Genomic DNA, 25,148 nt, shown 5'->3' on the forward strand with positions numbered 1-25,148 from the left:
TTTTTTTTTTTTTTTTTTTTTTTTTTTTTTACTTTTTACCATCCAAAAAATAACTTGTATATATATATATATATATATAAACAGGAAACTAAAGCAGTGAATGTATGGAAAAGGAAGAATGAGGGTAAAAAAATCTGAAAAATAGAAAATACTGTTACCTTGCGGTGAAAAACAGGAGTGGCTGAAGCTTTAGCTGAGAGATTGAGCTGTACCCATAGAAAAAAAATGGGTTTTTATTTTTCATGACATAGTTCATAAAGCCATGCATGCATGTTCTTCAAGGGTAAATAATAAAAAAGAGAGCAGTTTTTTACTGTATGTTGGGAGGTAAAAAAATGGAAGAAATTACAGCTTATCATCATCATCATCACCTTCAGCAGCAGAACTCAGAGAGGGAGAGAAATGGCAATCGACTTCAGTTGTTTGAGGTTAAATTTAGAGGTTCTTGAAGAGGTGTGAAGAGAGAATGGAAGAAACAGTGGCACTGACACGAATTTGTACAAAATATAGGGACTAAAAAGTAAAGAAATCTTTCAAATATTGGACCCTAAACACTTTAATTTTATGGGCAGAGACAGGACATGTGCATATAGCTCTATATACAATATAATACCCACATAAAAATCTTCCCTTTTCCTCTCTTTTAATGTCCATTTAACCCGTGAATGAGATTATTCCTCGTTTGCTAAACGAAAACAGAACCGCTCAAGCCCACGCTACCAAATAGTCAGCTTGGACTAATAGTCTCAAAACTATCTATTACTTTTTTTTGAAAAAATAGAATTTTTATGAAACACTCCACCCCATAAATTTAAGGCTCAGACAGTATCTATCTCTGTAAAAATAAATAGGAAATTTTAAATGAGGAATCTTTATAAAGGTGCCGAAACCTTTTCTAGCCGACACGTTTTAAAGCCTTGAGGAGAAGCCCAAATAGGACAATATCTGCTAGCGATGGGTCTGGGCTGTTACAAATGATATCAGAGCCAGATACTAGATGATGTGTTAGTCTTCTTGATGTTCGCCAAAAAGGGTAGACAAGAGGCGGTGTACCAATAAGGACGTTGGGAGAAAGGAACGATTTGGTGGGGGTCCCACATCTATTGGAGAAAGGAATGAGTGTCAGCGAAGACGTTGGACCTCGAAGGAAGGTGGATTGTGATGTCTCACGGGAGGAGAACAAACCACTCTTTATAAAAATGTAGAAATCTTCTCCTAGCCACCTTGAAGGAAAGAACAATATTTGTTAGCGGTGAATTTGGACCGTTACACAAATTTCGAACGAGGAAAACCATTTTTAAAGGTGCGAACTAGAGTTAGAGTTTAGGTGGGAGAGTAGGATTGCTGTTCTTCTTCATCCTTTTTCTTCACTCTTTTTACTGTTCTTCTGCTCAAGTTTGCCACTGGCCCCTCTCAAAATCTTCATTAGGCCCTCCCCCTACCTTATTTTACATGTACAATTTTACAACTTTTTACCCTTTAAGGTAATTTTCAATCGTGCTCGTGAATTTTCATTTTTACAAATATAACGCTACATAATCAAATATTTGTATTTAGTCGCTATTATATAACATTATTGACTAAATGATCCTCGTGCATTTTAATCCTCTAATTTCTTAATTAATATTATATTATATGCGGTAATTAATTAAATGAGGTTTAGATTAACTTTGAGCTCGAAAATTTGAATTCTTAATTAAATTTAATAAATAAATAAATACTTGCCCAGTACAATTTTTAAAAAAAAAAATCATATTTTAAAAGTTAATATCCGAATTAATTCAAAATTCAATTTTTTTTTTTATAAATAATTTATTTTTGTCTGTTGGTCCATCAAGTGAATTGGTACGATCCTAATATCTAAAACAATGGTAGCGCAGCCCCCAACAGAGGGCCTCCCTCATTTTGTTCATTCTTATTATTATTTTTTAATATTTTGATTTTTATATTTTTAAATATTTTAATTTGAAAAAATATTTTAAACTTTTAATTACTAATTAATTTTTGTATTTTCTTGCATGAATCTCCTCTCCAACGGAGAGGTTGGATGTAGATAAAGTTGTGTCATGTCCACAAAATATGAAAACTTCTCTCTAACATAAGCGTTTTAAAATGTGAGGCTAACAACTATATATATACAGACAAAATGGACAACAAATCTCCTAACATATATATATATATATATATATATTTATTTATTTATTTATTTATTTATTTATTTATCTATTTATATTAATCTAAAAAAAAGATTATTTGAATAATTTATTTGCTATATTTGGCTCCATTTTCCCCAAAATATACATATATTTTCCTCACAGTAATGGGCCTTCTTAGAGTAACGTCTGAGTTGAAAACGAAGAACCGCCCTCTCTGTTTTTGACGTCACGTCTTGCCGCCGGATCTCGCCGCTAACCCTCTCTGTGTTTGTGGTGCGTCCTCTTTCAGGCCGTTCTCTATTTGAAATCTCATCAAGCTGATTATTAATGCATGCATTTTTATAATTCCAGACGTTGGTAGAATTTGGTATTCATTTCCGATCTCGAAGATTACGAATCTGTTCTTCTTTGAAAGTTGAAATTTTTTGTTTTTCTATTCTTTTTTTTTTTTTTTAATCCGTATGTTGGTGTTTAGGCATTTAGTTAGGGCTCAAATGCTTCTCTCTGTTCCCTAATGCTGCTGATTATTATGATTAATGGAAAGTTGGTTTGGGCTTCATTTAAATCTGAAATCTATCTGTCATTTACCTCGAAAAGATTCAAGATTAACCTTGAACAAGTTGGATGGGATTTTTGCAATTTGAATTGAAGATTTTATGTTCCTAGGCTCGCAAAGTATATTACTAACCTTAAAACTTCGTTTGATTGATGGGCAACGTTGATAGAATTGTGACCTATATGAGTGTTTTCATGGGGAATGGGAAACGTTAATGACTTACATTACGAAAGCAATTTTCAAATGATCTAGGCTAAATCCTTCAAAAGTAAATTGAAGAATCTTTTGTGCCGTACCTTATTCAGAGTCTTCTTTCATAAGGTTATCAATTTTTTATCTCGTTAGTTGTTGACTCTGAATTTTCCGTTCTTTTACTATGTTTCTGATGCCTTGCTATTTGGTAGGAATTTTTCTGTGTGGAATGGAGATTTGATTTATTAGTCTAGTTTCATGACGGGATTTTTTGTAATATCATTTTTGTAGTTTGATCTTGCTCTAATCGTTTCCAGATTTTGTAGGTAGTCCAAAACTCCAACTTCAGGCATGTCTGGAGAGGAGGAAGAAAATGCTGCAGAGCTTAAAATTGGGGATGGTACCAATCTTTCTATAAATCCGTGATTTTCTATTAATATTCAATGAGATTTTAAGTCTCTCAAATGACTTTCAACGATGTGTTTTCTTCGTATATTTGAAAATTTTGAATCTGATGTGCAATTCATGTATTTAATCTTTTATTTTGCTTCAAAAGTGAGAAACTTAATTTATTACGTTGTTCCCCATGCCTTATTATATGTACCCTTCACATTCTTCGAACCTTCTAATAGCCAATGTGGAGATCGTTCTTTTGTTTTTAACAGTGCATATGGCTTGGACTGAAAATGTGGAGTTAATGTAAACCCACTGATTAATCCTGAAGTAGTTTCATGGGTAGAGTAGCAATGTAAAGAAATTGCTTTTTGTTTTTTGGTAAGAAACAGGGCGTTCATTGAGCAAAAGTAACTAATATACGAGCACTTACAAAAAAAAGAAAAGGGCTTCAAAAGGAGTCATCAATTGTAAGCAAAGAAATCAAGAGCTCTTATATGATTCTAAGGTTTCTGAAATTTAAGATGAAGATATGTGATCTATGCAAAATCTTAAATTTAATCTGTAATCATCTTGTCATAAAGATAACTATTATAAGCTTTTCCATGAAGGTGCTTTAGTAGTCAAATCTTTGGTTTATATGGATAAGTAACTATTCGAAATTGAAGCTCTTGCCATCGAAATCGTTTTAGGGAATACTCAAGTTTTTTCATTCCCTTGCATTTATTTTGCTCTTTGTCATAAGGTGCATAAAAAGAAAATATAGAACGTGATAGTTTTCATCTACTTCTGTTGGCTGCCTGCAGAGTTCTTAAAAGCCAAGTGTTTAATGAATTGTGAAGTTTCTTTGATCCTTGAACACAAGTATGAGCAGCTTCAACAAATGTCTGAGGATCCAACCAATCAAGTTTCTCAGTGAGTTTTATGTTTATTCTTTATTGTTTCATAAGTTAATTTAGAGTTTCTCTTCCTTGCTGGAATAGCTGAAATATATAGCTAAATTATGATATTCATTCTCACTTTCCATACAATACGAGGGATTTAAATTCTGGTCTTCTTCGGCAGAGTGTTTGAAAAGTCTCTGCAATATGTGAAACGGTTCAGCCGCTATAAGAACCCCGATGCTGTTAGACAAGTCCGAGAGTATCCTTTAAACTGTACATGTTAGTATCTTACATTTTGTGGGATGGTGGGAAGGATGGGTTGTGCATATCCACGACATGCTATAACTAACCCCATTTTGAACTAGGACTTTACAACTGCAACTTTCTTGCTAGACCAAGAACTCTCTGGTTAGCTGTTATTTAGGAAATAGTGAATAAATTAGCTATAAAGTTCATTATATCTCAGCAGCTATACTATATCATAGGTTGCCCTAGGTATCCATCTGAAACGATGCACTACTTTGATATTTCATTCATGGAGGGACATACAATTTACTTTTATCACCCAAGTTACAAACGAAAGTTTGGGCTCATCATTTAAAATCGCATGAAGAGGTTAAATCTTAACTACCACCATATAGAATTCTAAGCAGGTATCAGTTGGCTGAGTTTGAGGTATGTGTACTGAATCACATGGTTTAATCAACTTGCTGATTGTTATTCTATGGGAAGGTTTATCTCATCGCTCTTGAAATTTGCAGCTCTGTGTTCTTGGCAACCTTTGCCCTGAAACTGTGGAGGAAGCTATTTCCATGGTTCCATCTTTGAAGGTACCTTTTGCCACCCTTTTTAGGCCTTCATTAAATGGTTGTTTATTTTTTGGTATTTTGCTAATCATAAATAGGTACCAACTTTTAGAAAGTTCCCGTTGGGTTTATCTTTCAACAACGAACATGCATCGAGTTTTACACGATCTCTAAAAGTTTTAAAACTGAAGATGTAATTTTTTTTAAATTTGTGAAAGATTTCATAGGTATTTCCAAAAAGTGAAAAAAAATTGTTTATAGATGGATCAGAGTCGCTTATAAATGCTTTTGTTGCAGACTAAAGGAAGAGCACATGACGATGAAGCAATCGAGAAGATGTTGAACGATCTTTCATTAATCAAAAAGTTTGAGTAGTTAGCTCTCTAAATCTGGTTAAAATGTGTTAATCCATTCCTTGGCATTTCTCACCTAAAACAATAGAGAATTGCACCTTCTAATTAGAGTCTAATAATAAGTTTTTAGGCGTTTACCTAAACATTCAATGGTAAACATTCAATTTTATTGCTTATAGATCGCTTATAGATTGCTAATAGATCGCTAATACTCTGTTCGATGACTATGCTATTAGACACTTTTTGAAGTTAAGAGACTTCGATACCGGATAACCATATATACCAAAACTACATGGATTCAACTTCTCTCCATCTCTCATCTGAATATTTGTTGAATCGAAAAAAATAACAAAAACAAAAGTTAAATAAAGTGGTACGGACATCAGAAAGTATCAAGATTTCCTATCAAACCCTCGGTTGTTCATAATTAAACTGGTTTTTTTTAGTACATGGATTTGATGCATGGAAGCCTACTACACAGACTGGATAGAACAACGCACTCAACAGTTAATTATTATCCTAATTAAGATGATCTTAAGAATCTAACAACAGTTAATTATTTTGCTTAATCGTCAGGCTTCCATTGTACCAGAGCTAATGTATGGCGGCCACCGCAGGCAACAAGTTTGGCAGTCCAACGACCATTCTCAGCCCCACGAGGGGGAATGTCAATGGGAACTTCCTCTGGTTGCCCAGTTGTTACCTTCCTTCCATATCCAAGCCGCCCATGGTCACCTCGCCCGAACTGCCATACACAAACAAGAATTTTGAATGAAAATTAGGACCTCCAATGGGTGTGGCAATGATCTAGAGTCTCAGCTTTCGTTCCAAATCATCACCACACCATGAAATAAGTTGAAAGTTGATGAATCAAGAAAACGTCAAGACAGTAATATAATGATTCTTCATGAAACACATTAGAAAAACAAAAATCCACAGCCTGTTTCATCATACGATGATGTCTCAAACAAGGTTGTCGATTAAGACTAACCGAAAACATGCGGCCGTCACTTGTTACTGCAACTGAGTGTGTGCCTCCACATGATACCTGTACCAACGAATGAGATAGTGGCATATTCAAAAGATTTCTACTTCTGTCAAATAAAAACTGCAGCTCAAACTCTTATTCCTAATTCTCTGCATGGTCCTGAGATTAAATTCCAAGTGTTTGCAGACAATGATAGTTATTTCCTTTTGGTAATAACTCTGTTGTCTGAGTGCAAGCCAAAATAGAAACATAGCATTCAACTACTATCTAAAATACTCTCTTTTTAATTAATAAGAAACTATTTGTTCGATGGGTTTATCTAAGATAACGTTATCCTTTTCAAACTAGAACTATATCAGCTTATCAATGAAAGATTACCTTATAGATGGTCGAAGACTCGAATGTATGAGAAAGATTACCTTATAGATGGTCAAAGACTCGAATGTATGAAATCAAACGGAAATGTTTGTTTTCCCATTCATGCATCAAACTAAATATCCTGTCATAACAACATTATACCCATACATCCACTACAACTGGTGTAACAATCCAAGCCCACTGCTTGTAGATATAGTCCTCTTTGGACTTTCCCTTACGGACTTCCCCTTAAGGTTTTAAAACGCGTATGCTAGGGAGAGGTTTCCACACCTTTGTAAGGTATGTTTCATTCCCCTCTCCAACCGATGTGGGATCTCACAATCCAACCCTCCTTGGGGGCCCAACATCCTCGCTAGTACATCATCCAGTGTCTGGCTCTGATATCATTTGTAACCGTCCAAACCCACTGCTGATAGATATTGTCCTCTTTGGGTTTTTCCTTTCAGGCTTCCCCTCAAGGTTTTAAAACATGTCTGCTAGGGAGAGGTTTCCACACCCTTATAAGGAATGTTTTGTTCCCTCTCTAACCGATGTGGGGATCTCACAATCCACCCCCCTAGGGGCCCAACATCCTTGCTGGCACACCTGCCCGTCGTAACAGCCCAAACCCACCGCTAGCAGATATTGTCCTCTTTGGACTTTCCCTTTCAGACTTTCCCTCAAGGTTTTAAAACGTGTCTACAAGAGAGAGGTTTCCACATCTTTATGAGGAATGTTTCGTTCTCCTCTCCAACCGATGTAGGATCTCACAACTTCCTTCAGAAATCTAAACCCATCCAGCCTTTAAGACACTTCTCAGCTTTAGGCAGAAGTGGTTGGCCACAAGTATAAAAGTGGCACGATTCGTACCTGAACAATGTTCTCTCCAGACAGAAGTTGAACCTTCTGGGGAACCATTTTGCTGCTCTTGTCATTATCTCCAAACCCAAGTCTCCCATGTTCTCCTCGTCCCCATCCATAAACCTGCAACAGCAGTAAGCTTACTCTTTCTACTCATACATAGACAATGGAGGATGCGTCATTCAATCTTAGACCGACTCCATAATTCATAAGTGAACTTGATCAGAAGCTTGTAAACCATGCTCTTATTGAAGACATAAGCACTGCTACTTTAACTATGAACTAAAACTTTTGTTTCTCCTCAAATCTCAAAAAAAAAACACACAACCAAGACAAGGACACATTATGTCATGTTTGTAGTTTGTACTAGAATCAATGACAAGCCAAAAATGAATAAAGTTCCATTACTTTATGAAATTTTAGAAGGTATTTCTTTGCAAATACAGTAGCAAACACCAATAATTGTACAAAATGGAGAGAGAGAGAGAGAGAGAGAACCCACCTCTCCGCTATCTGTCAAAGCAGTTGAATGCCATCCTCCAGCTGCAATGTCAACCTTTGGATTAAGATGTGGTAAAATAATTAGCAATGGAGCCATATCAGCTGCTATCATTTTCATGGCTATCCATAGAAAATATGTTTTTTGAGACAACAAAAAAAAAGGAACATAGAACACAAACCAAAGTAAGACCAGAAAGGCCTTGGACAGGAATTGGCTGTGATCTTGGTTGTGTGTCACCAGTTCCAAGCTGTCCATATTCATTATTACCCCATGCCCATAAAGTCCCATCTTCTTGGAGAGCTAAATTATGAAATGCCCCGACTGCAATAAGCCTCACCATATCGAGACCTTGAACTCGAACAGGAACAGAAATTTGCTTTCTGCAAACAACACTCTCAATATATTACCATCACTGCATACAATGAAAAGAGACCAACGTAATAGAAAATGGAAGTGTTCAGTGAAATCAAAATTAGAATTTATGAGTCGTACATATCCCCAGGTGGCCATGGTTGGCCCCATGTCCATAGATGTCCTTCACGTGTAAGTACCACAGAGTGTGTACCTCCTGCAGCAACCTATGACAGACAAAAAAGAATATGTTTCTCAACCAACTTGAGACAAGCATGAAACAATCTTCCATCAGAGCCCTAGGAGATTAAAAAGGGTCATGCCAGAATCAAACCAAATCTTTAAATAACATTGTAACAACCCAAGCCCACCACTAATAGATATTGTTCTCTTTAGGCATTTCCTTCCGGGTTTCCCCTCAAGGTTTTAAAAACGCATCTGTTCGGGAGAAGTTTTCATACCCTTATAAGGAATGCTTCGTTCCCTTCTCCAACCGACATGAGATCTCACAAACATTTGGCTAGAATGTTCATTCAAGATAAGACTAAAAAGATCATGTTGCAAATAACTATCACACTTAAGAATCATTTCATCTGATAAATTATCGAACATGGGAAAAAATGCTTTCTTGATTATGGACCAAAAGGTTCATTTCTAGGAATTCAAGTAGACGTGCTTAATTGAAAGTGCTACAATAGCATAGTACGTGATATGTGTAACACGGTAAGAACAAACTCTATTGTGCATAGCATCTATACGTAGTTGGGTAAAGTGAGGGGTATAAATCATTAGGTAGCCAGCCTTCACTTAACTCGGCCCAAGCAATGCCCACATAATCCAAAATAAACGCTTACAAATATATTACCTGACGAACTATTAGCTTCGGAGCACATCGTTGAGGAATTGCTATATCTCTTCTCGGACGTCTACCCGTGTCATCCTTCTTCTCAGGCTCTTCGCCACATTGACCATATTCATTACCACCTGCACCATACAAACTTTACATGCTTACTTGCCTAACTTGATCAAATATGAGGCGCTAGGAAAACTTTCCCCAAACAAGTTCCTCAACGGCTGCAAATAACCATCCTCTCAGTTGTTACTCATATTGTCATGCACAAATGAAGATAGTACAGAGTTCAGGCAATGTTAAAACCCTATACAAAGGCGTAATATTTGTTCTCTCTCCCAATTGAGGCTTAAATCCTGCCTCGTCAAGATAAAAAAAAGCTTTGATGCCTCTTTGACGTTTTTAAGACATTGATAACTTGCACTGTAAAGGAAGTTAAGTACCCCAGGCATAAGCTCGGCCTTGATCATCCACAGCCAGACAGTGCCATCCACCAATAGCCGCCTAAAAACAGGACCCATCATCAGAAACCTTCTCTAGAACGCTAATCAAGTAGTACACAGAAGCTTTTCAGCACGAAAATTAAGAACTACATGTAGAACACCACACTTTGATTGATTGATTACCTGTACAATCTTAACATTAGCAAGAGCTTTCACCTGGCTCGGAACGTTCTCAGCTTTGGTTTCTGCTGGGTGCCCTAGGGTTCCTCTCTGATTCCAACCCCATGTAAACAGCTACAAATCCCCCACAAATTTAAACTAAAAGTATGAAATACGAGAAGCGAACTAGACCAGAAGCTTAAACAGAGCGATTCGAATCAATTGTAACTGACCTTGCCGTCTTCGCAGATGGCGAGCGAATTTCGGCTACCAGCAACAACGGAACAGACATTCTGAGACTCGAGAGCTTTAATAGCGCAAACCCATTCCCGTTCTTCGTTGTTCCCCAATCCCAATTGGCCATCTTCTCCCGAACCCCTGCCAATTCGTTTACAATTTGATCAATCGATTCAGTTGCTATCAATCGTCGACAGCTAAAGCACAAAATTAGAAACAACCATGATTACTGACCAAGCAACAATGGCAGTGTTGGCAGCCATTGAAAAGCAAGGTACAGAGCTCGAGTAATGGCGTCCCAAATTAGCAATTTGAGCTAATAACTATTAACAAATCCGAGCATAACAGTGCTTCTTCTAATAAAGAATGCAAATAAAATAAAGATGAAAACTTTTGCGAAAAAAAAAAGATAACGATGAAATGGAAAAGCTAAATGAATATTTATCTAAAAAAAATATTATTAAATAAAAAATTTAATAAAATTCTTAAACTCTCAAAAAAAAAATATATTTTTTCAATCTAAAAATAACTTTTTTGGATGAAACTTTTTAAAAAATATTTTTTTAACTTTTAAAAATATTTAAAAAATACTTTTAAATTTTTAAAAGTTGATTAATACTCTTAAATTTGTGTCACTTTATTATAAATTCATATTTATATGAAATTATAAAGTATTATGTCTATTTAAATAAATTAAAATATAGAGAATTTTAGTTTAGCTCAATTATTAAAAGTCAATTCAAGTAATTTCAACAAAAATGGAATATGAATAAAAAATTTAAGATTTAGGGTTTGGATTAAATGGAAAAAGGAAGTTAAAATTGGGGAGTGGAATTGACACCGCCGGAGTTGGCTTCGAACGTCCTGCTTTCAACGAAACCAAGGGCATTCGACGGCTACTTCCTGTTCTCCTACTGTTCTCTGAAATGGGTTACATTCAGGAAGCTCGAGAGAATCATGTGAAGAAGAAAGTAGAGGAAGGTATTATCAAATGCTCTTATCGTCCTTTTTGTCCTTAATCTGCTTTTGATTGTTGACGAAAATGATGGGTCAATTTAATTTTTGAGTCTAGAAAACTTATCGAAATATGCTGCTGATGGTTATTTCTCCATTTCCAGCTTTGCGCAGCAAAATGAAGCAGAAGGCGATGAAGGAATGCGACCATTACGCTTCGAAATATGCTGAATGCGCCTACGGCAGAACGTTATCCGTCGTTTTCAAGTGTCGCAATCAAGCTAAAGAATTGAACAATTGCCTTCACCAATAGTGAGTCTCTGATTGTTTTGTTTGGCTTATCTTCTGTAGATCACAATGTGCTTTATCGTTGTTCCTCGTGCATCAATCATCCTATTTAGTTGAATTGATAAGATACACCATTTCCCTTTTAATTGAGGGTTTCAGTGATAGTAGCTTTAGATGCTGGGTTTGATTTGTGGAAAATCAAGCATGGATCGAGTTTTGAGTTTAGAGACATGTTAGTGACACATGAAAGTAAGTCAAGAGCTGGAGTCATATGGCCAAACATGCGACTTGACTTCTATGGGGATGAATAACTACATAGTGCTGATGTAACTCCACCGCCATCAGATATTGTCCTCGTCGGGCTTTTCTTTTTAGGCTTACCCTCAAGGTTTTTAAAACGTGTCTGCTAGGGAGAAGTTTCCACACTCTTATAAAGAATGCTTCGTTCCCTCTCTCCAACCAACGTGGGATCTCACAAATTACCACTTACCACTTTTCATGTTTATAGATGTAATTAAGGATTTTCCCTAGAATGCATTCTCAGTGGGGACGGGCATGTTCATCATCTACATGCCTTGAGTCACCTATGGAGCGTATTATGGCACAGGAGTCACCATTAAGTGACGTTTAACACAAACATTAAAACAAATCTTAGCCTACCAGAGAAACAAGATTCATCTTGGGTGTTATGACTTATAGAGTGAGCCACGGTATGGTGCAATGCAATGCCTCTTCCTTGTTCAGGTTGTTAGTTATCTCTGCCGCATCGTTGTTGAACTATATGTAGTTTTGTTGCTAGAAGGTTAGTTGGCCTGTTATTTCTCTCGGACTTCTATTTAATGAACCCTGTAATACCTTTGTAAACACTGAATATTGTCGATTCTGATCAAGAATTGGTTTAGTTCTTGAGTAGAGGCAAGGTGAAAACTCTAAGCCCGAGGCGGCTATTGGTGCATAGATTGAAAAAGAGTGCATGAACATACAACGTGCATGATCAATGGTTTGTTGGGAGAATGAGCTTTTAGGCTAAGCCACCTATGGGCAAGAAGGTGCTTATTGAGTAGCTTGAGTGAATGCAACCAAGTGGACTCGGCATCAAAAGGAAGAACCCAGCATTGACTTTAAGGGTGTGAGAGGATCTTGAATAGAGTATTGAGGCAGGAGTGACGGCAGGTAATGAGTCAGAGTAGTATCTAGGACTACACGATTTAAGGTGGTCTGATCAATATTGGCGATTTGCTTAGAGGATTCATACCCTATTATAAAAAATGCTGATCATTAGTGAGAAGAAAAACAAGAGACTCCGCTCTCTCCACAATATTCTTAAAGACCTCTCTCGTCAGGTGGCTATCAACCCTATTTATCAATAAATGATATAGGATTGAAATAAATAAACTCCTCTCGAAGAAGATTGTAATAAGATTCAAATAGGAAAAGGGGAGAAGGCTAAGTAAGCTACGCCCTCTTAACTCTCTCTCTATAGAAAAAAAGTCCGCAAGCGAGGGAGAAAGGAATGTTGCTCACTCGAGAAATACAAGCGTTAAACCTGCAAACGATACCATTCTTCTAGGCGAAGCCTCCTTCAGTTAAAAATGTCAGATGCTGAAAGGTAATCCTTGATCATTTTAGCTGCAAGAAAATTTTTCATTTTGAAACTCATCTTGCCAGGGAGATTAACGGGGGAGGGGGTGAATGTATATATACACAGGTGTTAACAAAATCAACATCATTGATTTTCTTAGAACTATTTGCCGTTTTATATAGGAGCTTCATTCTCTTGTAAATTCTCTTCGTTCCTTCCTAATGGCAAATATTATTAGTCAAAAACGGTAGTAAATCTAAAGAACGATGCATAGATTGTCTAAGAATAATTAAATATATCTGTTCTCGTTTTGTTTTCCAGCACCAACGACACCGTGTTGGAAGAGATGAAGCGGGAATATGCACTTCAACATGATGGGAAGCCGTGAGGAAAAGTATCAACATCATTCAATGAGAAAACTGAAGAGTACTGTTATGGGTCAATCTCAGGTGCACTTTCAGACGATACTATGTTGAATTTGTCACTTGAAGTATTGATATTAGTAAGAACATAATGAAAGTTGAGGCTTTATGGATTTTGTGATCTGGATAAGCAAAGGAATTCTATTTTATTTGGATAAGAATGATCTTTCATCTCTCCTTCATAGTGTAAACTTCAAAGCTATTCTTCTTTGTCAAAAATCTTTACCAGGAATGAGTTCCATCTGCCATTAAGGCTCCTCATTGATAGATTGAAGGGAGCCATTTCTGATTTATGGATTCCATCCTTCTTGCCTTGCTTGGAGTGTAAAAAGGGATGAGCAATAAATCATGAAGTTCAAGATTTTATTATTGTTTTAGTCTCCAAATTTATTATTATTTGACCTTATGTTTTTTATTGTAAATTTTTTCATTATCAATTTCCAGAAATCACTACACTAACATATTTCATGAAACATGTTCTCTATTGTGAATTAAGAGAGAATTCTCTGATTGAATATGTAACACAAAGATTGGGTTCCAACCTCAGGTAAATTGTAGAAAAGAATATATCTGGAGAGACATAAGGGAAAAGTTGTGAACTCAACAATAATAAGCATAATTCCAAGATATTGCATAAAACTTCCTTGTTCAAACCATCAATTGATCCGAATTAACGGAAACAGACCGTTCCCTAATTTAATAAACACCTCCAATAAAAGATATAGGGAAGGGGTTCCTCTACTTTTTTTTTTTTTGTATTTTTCATTGAGAAAAAAGGGTAAAGAAAGTTCTACAGTGATGGGAGCAAATACTTCCCAACAGATCAAAACAGTACAACTTATACAAGAAAGTAGCACAAAACTCACTCTAGCAGATCATCAAAACCGGCTAAAAATTACATGTTAACGCTTCCTAAGTAGGTTTCCGCATATTGCGGCCAGCACGAATTACCTCGTCCACCAATAGCAACTGTGATGCAATTACAGGCCTGCAAAAAGTTATGAGTAACCAAATCAGTACCCCAACTTTATGATGATTTAATATCGAAGACTAGAAAGTTATAAATTTGACTACTTCTATAAGACATTTGTTAACGATCAAGAGCATGACAAGAAATTCGGCAAAAAGAAAGGCTAAATGAGGATGTAAAAAGGGGCGACAATCGAGCCACGTACCCAGAATTGATAATTTGGCGTTTCACTGAGTAGTTGTCAAAGATACCCTCCATTTGGGGGTCAATCGGTTCTCCTGTATGCTGGTTTAGCCCTACAATAGTGCCCCGGTCATGTGCCCCCTGATTTCAAATGGGAAGAACGAGTTCAGCATACTTGTAACTGCCTCTCATAAAGAAGGGAAACGTTGGAATTATATGACAAAGCACAGTAGGAGTTTAAAGGACTATACCTTAAGAGCAATGAGCACATCCTGTGTGTCGAGACCAGAGTTTTCAGCAAGTGTCTTGGGAACCACAAGAAGGGCATCAGCAAAAGCTTCAACGCCAAGTTGAGCACGCTGTAATAAAGGTTGAGAAGGTCAAAATAAGATTGGGTACATGAAAAGTATGCAAAAGGATACTGAAGAATACTTCTAAGGAGACTTACTCCTTGAACTGTTTTCTTCACTTCATTTATCAGATATTGTCTTGCAGCAACTTCAAAGGATCCGGCACCCTGAAAATTCCACCAGTCATTTCTTAAGATCAAGAAAATCTCGAGTAATAAGGATGGTCTACGAGACGCTATTTCCTGGCTATAAGCATCCAAACTTGTCTCCTCTCTTTCATTCATAGGGTCAAGAAGCAAAACAAATTGTAATGCAGTATATCGTAATTGAAGCTGCAAGACTATAACTGTTGATAACCTAATAACAAATAGGGAGGAAGAGAAGAAAAATAAAATTTTAATATTTTTTTACTTGTGAATAAGAAATAATGTGAATATCCGAATGTAGGAATAAGTATGTCAAATGCTCAATATTAGTTCTTCTATCCAGACGCAAAGTTACAGAGAGCAATAGACCAATCATACACTGTAGATATAATCTATTTGCTCCCTTAACTTGCATTCAGGATGCTTGCTGCTTTCGTGATCATTGTCTTGATATTTTGGTCAAATGATGCACCATTACATCTCGGAGTTATAGAAGAGAAATAGTTCTACTTGATACAAGGAGTTTCATTAATTCATCTGCACGTCTGACAGTAGCCAGAAAATATAAGAAGCTTACCATGACAACGGATTCATCTTCAATGGTGTTTTTAACTGCTCTAAGACCATCACGGACAGCATCCTTAATTTGAGCAATAGTATGGTCATTAGGTCCTGCACCATCACGGATACTAATGAGAAAAAAGGAAATATAATTGATTAACAAGATTGTACATGAATGAAGATTGAGGTTGCAATGAAGTACCCTTGATCAAGATTGTACAAGAATGAGGATTTTTCACATTTTCCACAAATGTATATTTATCTTCCCCAAGCACATGTTCATAGACCAGTCCAGCCCATCCAAGGCAATCAGGAGTAAGATTTTCAACAGAATTTATAGCCTCTCCTCCACAGGCCAGAACCAACCTTTCCATATTTCTCCTCTTGGCTCTACGAAGGGCAATTATCTACAGGAGCTCCATAACAAGTATGAAACAAATGAATATAAATTGACAAATAAATGGCAATTGACCAAGGTTTCATGCTCCCTTGCTCAAATCATAAAAATCATAATGGTTATTAACCATACTGACATTTGTAATACATCAAATAAAATAACATATATTACATAGAAAAAAAGAACTTGTAAGAAATGAGAATTGTATTAGAAAAGAACGTGGCAATATTTTATTCTTAGCAACTTAGTATATACACAGGAAAAATAAGGATACAATTATAAAAATATATGACTCATAAAAACATTCAAATATCATTGGATCAGCCCATTTTTGTAGGTGTGTTTTGGGTCTCCCTTTAGCTAGGTTCATTTTTTAATTTTTTTTTTGTATGCCCTTGTATATTCTTACACTTCTCTCCATAAAAACTTTGTTTCTTACCAAACAAAAAACAGACATTCAAATCTGTATGTACGTCTCAATCATTTCAAATAAAATAAAAAAAGAATTCAGTAATGTTTAAATATATTATGAGATGGACTAAAAACATTGTATTTATGATAAGTTGAAGAAGTTGATAACATGCTTCTAATGATACTATCTCACATTAACAGTTTTGAAGAAAATCCAAAATCGCAGGAATGTTTTTCCAAATATTTGGATGTCACTTGAGAAACAGATTTCAAAATCAAATTTGTAAGAATCCGTTATCGCTAAAAAACAACATAATTATAATTCAAACCATATTGCTTCTAGATACATCTTCTGATACTCATTGGACTCTTGTTAAGCTTTAAAAGTAAGGAAAACATAATAGAATTGTGTTTACTCGGCTACACACTAATGGATTTGATCAGAATGATGGGCAAAGATTTTTTTACAAAACATTTTCATTAGTTATGATAACGGAATTGGCTTTAAAGTTTTGTCAGTCTTACAAGGTAGCTAAAATAAGTCTTTTCATGATGAGGCTTAAGCATCACTTGTAAACGGAATGTCATGATCAAGGGAATAAAGGAAAAAAAAAGAGTATGATAACTTCAAGGAATACGGCCTTACCCCTTCCCTTGCGAGCATATCCAAAGATGGGGGATCAATTCCTTTTTGGTTTATGACAACAAAGTTCTTGTCATTACCCGCACAAACCTGCATATGATGAGAATATAAGACAACAATTAAGAAATGCAGACGGTTTTAATAACTAACATGCATGACCCTAACACCCTTACCTTGTTTTTCAATTCAATGATTTTCTGAACTCTTTCGTCAACCTGACGCCTTTCAGCAGCAACCATTGCTTCCCTCTGTTCCGCATTAGAGTAGAAAAATCCAGCATTTATTTCACTGAGAGGAAAGCCATCAATTTTTAAATGTTCACAATATATTATAATGATATATGGCTACAAATGAATATGATCCACATTATATATTCAGGATAACTAGACTAATTCATCCCATTAATGCCATATTACATAAAGCTGGGGTAGCAATATACATACATGCATTGATTCTGCATTTAGGAAAGCAGGAACAACACAAACCAAGATATAACAATACAAGAAACATAATTATCCATCCATGTTGATACTAAATCAAAGAAAGGCAAATCAATACCTTTTGTCATATTCCAGAGACACATTGCTGGTTAAAATAAAACAATTCTCTGCTCTCCGTTTCATATCAGGATGTCTAGAACCATGATCAAGAACAAGGCCTTCAACCTAGTGATTGATGATTTGAGGCATCAAAAACGATAAAGTATTTATAAAAAAATTAACGAAATAAGAAAAAAACAAGTCTAAGAATGTACAAGAAAACTATTAGGATAAGACGAGAAATCTACCTACTCTGCAAGAAAATGAGAAAAGGAAGAAAATAGAGGAGAAAAAAACTCTTGAATTAACTAGAATAAAACAGAATAATTGCAGAAATCTTCAGCCAAAAAACTACCAACTACAAGCATTAAGAAAATTAAGGCAAAATCAACCTCTACTTTTCCATTAAAGTAAATTGATACATGGAAAAGAAATCTTGATAACAAAACACACTTTCGATGAGGCAAAATGAAAGAAGACAAAAGCATCAAAAAAAAAAAAACTAAGGCCACAAAATATACATGAAAAAGAAAAATATAAATGCTCTTTCATTTGTCAAATATAGACAAGGCTACTTCTTCAAAATTACAAATGCTCTTATCACAGAAAAAAAAAAAGGAAGAAGAAGAAGAAAATGCAATTTCGTTAGAGAAAGAGAGACATACTAAAGAATGTAGGAAGAAAACTGGGATGAAAATATGTGCGCAGACCTATCTTCTATATTAGAAACAATTTCATAGTATTACGAAATTATTCTTTAAAAGAAAACCCCCACTCAGAATACCAAGATGAAAAAACAAAAAGAAAACATTGAATGACTAATGAACAGAACTATGAAGAACATTTCCAGAAACAGAACGTTGTTTGCATGACAATAGAGCACTCTGCAACATATTGACCAGTAAACAACAAAGCAACTAAACAGTGGAAGTAAAGATAAAATCGAACTGTTTTTTCTTTTTCTCCATAAAATTACACGACTATTCATTTTCCATGACAGGCTGAATATAGTTTAGCTTTTGTTAAATGTAAAGTAACTTTCAACGTATCACAGGTAGCACTAACAGCAACAAGCTAGAAAGCAAGGTTTACATTATTTCCTTACCTTTTAGTGTTCAATCTAATCGTGTTCTTAAAACCAAACCTCTCAGTAGAATTTTGGAAAGAGTAGAGATGTAAATAAGATCCTAAACTTGTTCATTGTTAAGATGAAGTTCTCTAGCTAACAAATTCTGTAATTACTCCCTTTTTTTGTTAATGCCAATTGGAGATCACTTCTGTTATCTCTTTGGTTATTGGATTGCAAAGATATTTTATCATCCAGCATTCGTTTTGGGTTCTTTAATCAAATATTTCTCATTCAAAAGTTGTCATAGAATCTTAAAACATACCAAGCGAGTGTCAACGTCGAACTTATGACGCATGTGCATGATTTCCACCATAAACAAATCAATGGCTTCTTCTGGTTTACGAATGCAGAGCACCTGCAATAACTCAAACACAAACCATTAGCCAAAAAAGGTACAAGCAAACGTCAATTGTAGTATGTTGATCATGATGTTAATAAGATTTAGAACTTTCAATCTGAACTCAGAGCATATATATTTGTGATCGCTAATAGATTAGTACTCACCGCATTAACAACTATATCAGTCAGCTGATCTGCCAATGATTCATACAGCTGTACAAGAGATTGACCCATTGGAAAGATATTAGACAGCTAAAATTTCAACACAAATTTACTCAACGAGAAAAAAAAGTCCGTCAAATAACCTTTGTTCTTAGTGTCGTTCTTGCTACCATTTTCAGAATTTCTTTGTCTGGCTCATCGCCAACAACAATAGGAGTCTTAAATTTTTCAAGAAATTGAAGAGTTGCTCTTTTGGCAATCTCAAAACCATCAACCAGGACACGTGGATGCATGCCTGGATCATGAATAAACCCCATTAGGAAAGAAAAAGAACGAACACTACACACCCGTGAGAGAATATCAACCAATCCTGTGCCAAATAGTTCTCTAAGATGCTAAGAAGCCTAATTCCCGATATTAAAAGGCTTCTGCTTCAAATAACGTGATAAAGAGACATGTCATACAATCTTAAGATGGCGAATTTTCATCAATAATTTCAAGATGACAAATCCATTTTAAATATGTGGCACACTTTCAGCTATTTGTGCTATACACACTTATCCAACGACAATGTATTTCTAGCTAAACTTTTCACCACATTGAGGCCTGCATTGAGGTTGACTACTATAATTCCGTCATTCACGCAACTGTTTCAGAAGTATCAAGACATATTCCCACGGAGAACTGTGACATTCTACGACACATAGTTGCAAAGAACGGTACCACTAAGATCAGAGTACCAACCTTCATCAATATAACGTTCGGACTGTTTCATAAGCTCGCCTATAAAAATCACGGTAGAAGTAGTGCCATCTCCACTAGTGTCGTCTTGTGCAACAGCGGTTCGTGCTATCATGATTGCTGTGGGATTTTGAATTTGCTGCAACCATATAAAACAAGTATGGACAGCACATTTAATCCTCCTTTTTGAAATAAATGTCTTGTAGATGAATGGTTGTGAAGATTTTCCAATAGTTCTTTTTCAACGGGCTTACGTAATTAAAATGATATAAGGGGCATGTTAGAAAGTGAGCATCTATATCGACAAACCAGCAATTTAGGCGTTATTTCTCATTTATGCAGACCCCGATGGAGAAAAATCAATAATAACATGTCCGGTTCAATACATGCGCGGAAAAACAGTAGAGATAGGAGATCTAAGATAAGTAAAGGGTTTAGGGCAGAGAGCCGACCATTTCTTTAAGCAAAGTGTTGCCATCTTTGGTAAGCTTGATATCTCCGGCACCACCCACAAGCCTGGTCGGGTAGATACGAACATAAATATGAGAAAGGGAAGCATGGAAGCAGATTTCAAAAGCGAAAATGACGAAGATCGAAAATAACGTCGTACATTTTGATGGTTCCTTTAGGACCGAGATTGCTCTTGAGGACGTCTTGAAGGCCCTTCGCGGCGTTGATATTCATATGCAGAGCGGCGGATTTGTTGAGAACCTCTGCATTTGGGTTGAGTACTCTAAGCGACATCTTTCTGTTGCTTGCGTGACGAGCTCAGTGAAGGAGAAGAAGCAGAGAACAACAGAGTGAGATGGAAATGGTTTAGGAGGGAAACTAATAAACTACGGCAAGCAACCGCGGGGCGAAAGGGTTTTAGGGCACTCCGTAGCCGAATAATGATTGGGTATATAAATCCAAATTTCTTTAGATCCAACTTTCAAGACTATTCTTCAAAATAGTAAGTTTGAAGGCTATTTTTCATTAACCATAAATTATTTTTACTTCGTATGTATCTTTAAATTGTTTTGTTTTTGATGTTTAAAATTATATTGCCTCTTATATTTTTTAAGTTTCTAATTAGTTAATTACGTTAGAGTCACCCGAAATAACTTATGTGATATGAATCAAAAGACATCAATCATACAATATAATGAAGATGTAAAGAAAATGTTGTCAAAATTATCAAAAAATGTTTCAATTCATGCCACATTGAAAAAAAACGAAGTTTGATTGTAATAAATTTTGGGTGGGTTACCATTTAGATTAATTTAGAGTTATTGTATTTTAAGACATTTTATTTATTTTAGGTTACACTTACCTAATGACTAATTATGACCATAAAGTATGAATTACGACTCTTGGAATGTCTTTAATAGTTTCATTTTTTAGGCTATATAAATATAAAGACAGTATTTGTAAATAGACTTGGAAAATATAGTACAAGAAACATTTTGGCTTCTCTTTAGCCAATGACTAAGTTTCTTTGTAATTATATGCCGTTTAGATTTCTTTGCAATTCTATGTAGTTTAGATTGCATTTAAAATCATTCAAGCTCGACATGATCAATCTTGCTTGTGGAGTGATTCGAAACTCAAACAAGTGTTTGAGATATTTGATCAACGAGAATCATTTAAGCTAATCCGAATCTTACTCCTCTTGTAGTGGATCCTTATCTTATCATTATGACCCGATAATAATCCATGCCCAACAAGCCCCAAAACCAGCAAAAGGGTGTATAAAGGGTTTTACCATGCTTGATTTTGTGAGTCGATAGTGTACGGTCCTAACACGTATGTGAAAAATATATAAATAAAATGGTCAATTTTTCTGATCAAGTATGCTATCCACGACATAGTCATACCACATACCTTCAATCTAATACTAATTTGAGCATCAAAGTGCGTTAGACATAGTACCACGCTCGAACAAGTGATTTGACATATCGGAACGACTTTGTTATATATATGATAATACATCAATATTATACTGAACATAAATCAATTAGATTTGCTTAGGTATGTTGATAGCATTGATTATTTCGAGTTTGAATTGATAAGTAGATATGACTATTTTGCTTGATCACAATAAACACGTAAAAAAAAAAAAAGTCGAGAGTTAATTAATTAAACAACAAATTAAATAAATTGGAACAATAAAAATTTAGAAATTTATGTTAATACGAATATACCCAACTGAAATTGTCACGCGAAATTTAAATTTGTATATTAAATTTAATTAGACGACGACTAAATTTGTGTAATTTAATTGAGGAGCTGTAATGAGGTAAAAAGAAAGTAAAGCATGGGATTAAATTCCAGAACTTGAAATTTAGGGATAAGTAGTCATTATTTGACCAAATTACCCTTGAAGAGTTTTGAAAGCGTTGGATTATTAGGGTTCCAATTTATTAGAGAAGGGAGGGAATAGAGTTAATAATCCAAAAGCAGGACATTTTAATAAATTTGGTGAGTATGAACCCGAATTACCTAAAATAAAAAAGTAAAAGAGAAATAAGGAAAAGACAGAGGGCGATCTCCGAACGATCCAGCTTCAAATGGTATTGACATGATTCAGACTGGACTTTGATTCACCGGTTTCAATCGATATAGAACTGCAACTCTGCACACTGGAGCAGCTCACTTCTTCCCGATTTTCAGCTCACATTCTACAATGGTGAGGACCTTCGTGAGAGAGAATGTGCCGCTCTCTCGTTTTGGTGTCTTGGTAGCTCAGCTCGAATCCATAGTCGCATCCGCTGCTCAACAGCCTCCGGAGCCCCTTCTCTGCTTCGACCTTCTTTCCGATCTCATTTCCGCCATTGATGAAGAGCCCAAGGTTCACTCTATTTATTTCGCTGCTTTTCATTTTGAGTTCGTTATCATCCATCTCGCTGTCTTTCGAATATATTTTATTGGTTTTGAGCTGCCAACTTTTACGTCAATGAGAGAAGACATTGAATTCTGCGATATTATGTGGATCTCAAAACATTTGACATCAGATATGGAATTATTATGCGCATTCAGTTTCATTGTAACATGCTTCTGCTTTTTTCATCATCCATTCGGTTTTGCCACGGGTTGAAATCTCTGTCTTCATTGGCTATGGGGCTATGAAGTTCTAATTTCCCTCCGTGTGTATGGGGCTATGGGGCTGTGAAATCTCTGCCCACGGGTTGAAAGGTTTGGGAAGCTTTTGGGAGGTATAATCTGAGTAACAACGGTGGTAGATGAAGATAAGGTTGTCACCAGTTGGAGGTCATCGTCACCGGACTTGCTTGAGCTTGACACCATTAAAAGAGATGAGAAAGAGCTTATAGCACTGTACTATGTATGACTGGTAAGAACAAAGGAGACAATCACACAAAATGAGAGCAATGCTCACCTTCATAGATATTTAAAGAAGAAAATACAGCCACATGTTTTGCTTACAATGGATAGCAAGTAACAGAAAAGGAATGGTTAATGTATAAAAGGTGCAATGAAGAAAATGAGAGAAAAAACATGGTAAATAATATCCTAACAAGCAGCTTTTGCTTTCAATTGAAGTTCCAAGGAATGTAAGTTTGGTGGATAATTAAGCGGTAAAATTAACTTAAGCTCACTGAACTACCTCTTTGAAACAGACCGAATAAATTCCTCCAATAGCACCGATTCAATTAAGTTTAGTTTATCATTTCCAATCTAACGATACAAGAAGATCCACTGAAAATGAGTTTTTCCATAGTTAACATAACAGTGCTTTCGTATTTATACTATCTTCCTTACTGGAAAGGACACTGTTCAAACAATTTTAATGTCTCTGTCTAGTCATATGCTAACATAACAGTATCTTCTTTAACTAGAAATGACACTATTCAAATTTTTTTCATGTCTCTGTCAAGTCATATGCTAACATTTCAAAATTAAATGCTGTCTGGAGTTTTTTAGTTTATTCATTTTCTGGCAATGCGAACATTTCAATATTTAATTAAATTTATTAAATGTTTGAAATGAACATTGCAAATTTCAGGAATCTATACTTTTGTGGCAAAGAAAATGCGAGGAAGCACTCTATTCTCTTCTCATTCTTGGTGCCAGACGACCGGTGCGTCATCTCGCGTCAGTAGTAATGGCAAGAATTATATCCAAGGGAGATACAATTTCAGTATATTCACGAGTTAGTAGTCTTCAAGGGTTTCTGTCTGATGGGAAAAGGAATGAGCCTCATAAGATCGCTGGTTTGTTACGGAAGCTTGAACTTGATTAATCTTAGATAATCGCAGTTTGGAGTGTGTTTCACATGCACATGCTCGAGTGTGTACGTTTTATATTGAAATGTGTTCATAATATAAAAGGAGAAACTTTCCCCTTAATTACATATTCTTGGTTAAAAAAATGTTATGAAGTACCTGTATTTCTTGCTTTTTGAAAGGGTGAATGTCCTACAATCTGTGTTTTCTGTTGAGAGTAGTTCTATGCTATACTTTTTTTTTTTCCAGTTGAAGCCATATAAAATTTTAACTTTTTGATGAAAGCTTTGTTTTGTTTTGTTTGTTTGTTTTTTTTTAATAAAATGTTTTTTAAAGGAAAAAAATGCGGATTGACCTAACCATCTTCAGACTACCTTATTTTATTGGCATCCATCTCTGCTGAAGAAAACAAATTGATATAATTAGACATTCTTTGAAATCTTGATCTGTTAATCTCGTATTTCCTTTTATTTTGGTATTTATTTATTCTCAGAAAGATATATTTGTTTTCTCATTCTCATTTCTTATAAAAATTTGTATTTTAGAGTACTCATAATAGCAAATTTTTTCATGGATTTGGGCCTTACTTTATTCTTGTGCTTGAAAGCTTTCCATGGGAATGCCACTGGGTTTTTAAAGCTGAACCAGATTTATGCTTCACATCTTTAGAAATTTGTAACTTTTTCTTTAACTAACATGTCATCTTTATTATATCTGACCTTTATAGGCATTGCCCAGTGCTTGGGAGAATTATATCAGCACTTTGGGAGAAAAATCACTTCTGGTTTGCTTGAGACGACTATTATTGCTGCAAAGCTTATCAGATTTAATGAGGTTCCCATTAAATCCCATTGTCCTTTCTTTAACATGATATTTTTCTAGTACATTCTTACAAACTTGCGCTTATCAGTATGGCGAGCCTGTTTTGTGAACTTTTATTGTATGTTGGAGCTTAAACTAATATATATATATTTTTTTTTGGGGGGGGGGGGGGGGGGGGGGGGGGGGGGGGGGGGGGGG

The 25,148-nt window shown here is 35.5% G+C and overlaps 5 protein-coding genes across 8 annotated transcripts in view; 3 read left to right on the forward strand and 2 right to left on the reverse strand.

Annotated features, from left to right (window-relative positions):
• Window positions 1–2,299: 2,299 nt before the first annotated feature.
• Window positions 2,300–5,620, forward strand: LOC111489290 (DNA-directed RNA polymerase II subunit 4-like). 2 transcript variants are annotated; one of them, XM_023137428.1, is made up of 7 exons: window positions 2,300–2,429; window positions 3,222–3,304; window positions 4,104–4,212; window positions 4,363–4,440; window positions 4,823–4,856; window positions 4,943–5,011; window positions 5,285–5,620. In XM_023137428.1, the coding sequence occupies exons 2-7, from the start codon at window positions 3,256–3,258 to the stop codon at window positions 5,360–5,362; spliced, it is 417 nt and encodes a 138-aa protein (XP_022993196.1). In that variant the 5' UTR covers window positions 2,300–2,429; window positions 3,222–3,255; the 3' UTR covers window positions 5,363–5,620. The 2 variants fall into 2 exon arrangements, with proteins under 2 accessions (XP_022993196.1, XP_022993195.1); XM_023137427.1 differs by having other exon boundaries at window positions 2,303–2,429; window positions 3,231–3,304.
• Window positions 5,621–5,711: 91 nt separating this feature from the next.
• On the reverse strand, window positions 5,712–10,469 carry LOC111489289 (ultraviolet-B receptor UVR8-like). Its single transcript, XM_023137426.1, has 11 exons — window positions 10,323–10,469; window positions 10,085–10,229; window positions 9,876–9,986; window positions 9,693–9,753; window positions 9,265–9,383; window positions 8,541–8,626; window positions 8,227–8,428; window positions 8,049–8,102; window positions 7,556–7,669; window positions 6,332–6,388; window positions 5,712–6,085 (listed from the first exon to the last, which is right to left on the reverse strand). Exons 1-11 carry the CDS (start codon window positions 10,349–10,351, stop codon window positions 5,906–5,908), a joined length of 1,158 nt encoding a protein of 385 aa, XP_022993194.1. The 5' UTR covers window positions 10,352–10,469; the 3' UTR covers window positions 5,712–5,905.
• A 409-nt stretch (window positions 10,470–10,878) lies between these two features.
• On the forward strand, window positions 10,879–13,700 carry LOC111489669 (uncharacterized protein DDB_G0275933). The gene is made up of 3 exons (XM_023137991.1): window positions 10,879–11,069; window positions 11,207–11,354; window positions 13,234–13,700. The coding sequence occupies exons 1-3, from the start codon at window positions 11,015–11,017 to the stop codon at window positions 13,298–13,300; spliced, it is 270 nt and encodes an 89-aa protein (XP_022993759.1). The 5' UTR covers window positions 10,879–11,014; the 3' UTR covers window positions 13,301–13,700.
• Window positions 13,701–14,048: 348 nt separating this feature from the next.
• LOC111489305 (T-complex protein 1 subunit zeta 1) lies at window positions 14,049–20,781 on the reverse strand. 2 transcript variants are annotated; one of them, XM_023137450.1, is made up of 15 exons: window positions 20,516–20,781; window positions 20,358–20,421; window positions 19,909–20,044; window positions 19,308–19,459; window positions 19,168–19,215; window positions 18,926–19,018; window positions 17,554–17,660; window positions 17,169–17,283; window positions 16,999–17,085; window positions 15,747–15,951; window positions 15,561–15,655; window positions 14,936–15,004; window positions 14,739–14,846; window positions 14,510–14,628; window positions 14,049–14,322 (listed from the first exon to the last, which is right to left on the reverse strand). In XM_023137450.1, exons 1-15 carry the CDS (start codon window positions 20,647–20,649, stop codon window positions 14,247–14,249), a joined length of 1,608 nt encoding a protein of 535 aa, XP_022993218.1. In that variant the 5' UTR covers window positions 20,650–20,781; the 3' UTR covers window positions 14,049–14,246. The 2 variants fall into 2 exon arrangements, with proteins under 2 accessions (XP_022993218.1, XP_022993219.1); XM_023137451.1 differs by lacking the exons at window positions 14,049–14,322; window positions 14,510–14,628; window positions 14,739–14,846; window positions 14,936–15,004 and adding an exon at window positions 15,408–15,440 and having other exon boundaries at window positions 15,486–15,655.
• A 1,605-nt stretch (window positions 20,782–22,386) lies between these two features.
• The window catches only part of LOC111488992 (protein SWEETIE), a 39,277-nt gene continuing 36,515 nt past the window's right edge, over window positions 22,387–25,148 (forward strand). For both annotated transcript variants that reach the window (XM_023136979.1, XM_023136980.1), the window contains exons 1-3: window positions 22,387–22,735; window positions 23,909–24,116; window positions 24,856–24,962. In XM_023136979.1, coding sequence (XP_022992747.1) covers window positions 22,571–22,735; window positions 23,909–24,116; window positions 24,856–24,962 — 480 coding nt within the window. In that variant the 5' untranslated portion in view covers window positions 22,387–22,570. The remainder of the gene's footprint in view (window positions 22,736–23,908; window positions 24,117–24,855; window positions 24,963–25,148) is intronic.

This window comes from Cucurbita maxima, unplaced genomic scaffold (assembly GCF_002738345.1).
Source record: "Cucurbita maxima cultivar Rimu unplaced genomic scaffold, Cmax_1.0 Cma_Scf00014, whole genome shotgun sequence".
Classification (NCBI taxonomy): domain Eukaryota; kingdom Viridiplantae; phylum Streptophyta; class Magnoliopsida; order Cucurbitales; family Cucurbitaceae; genus Cucurbita; species Cucurbita maxima.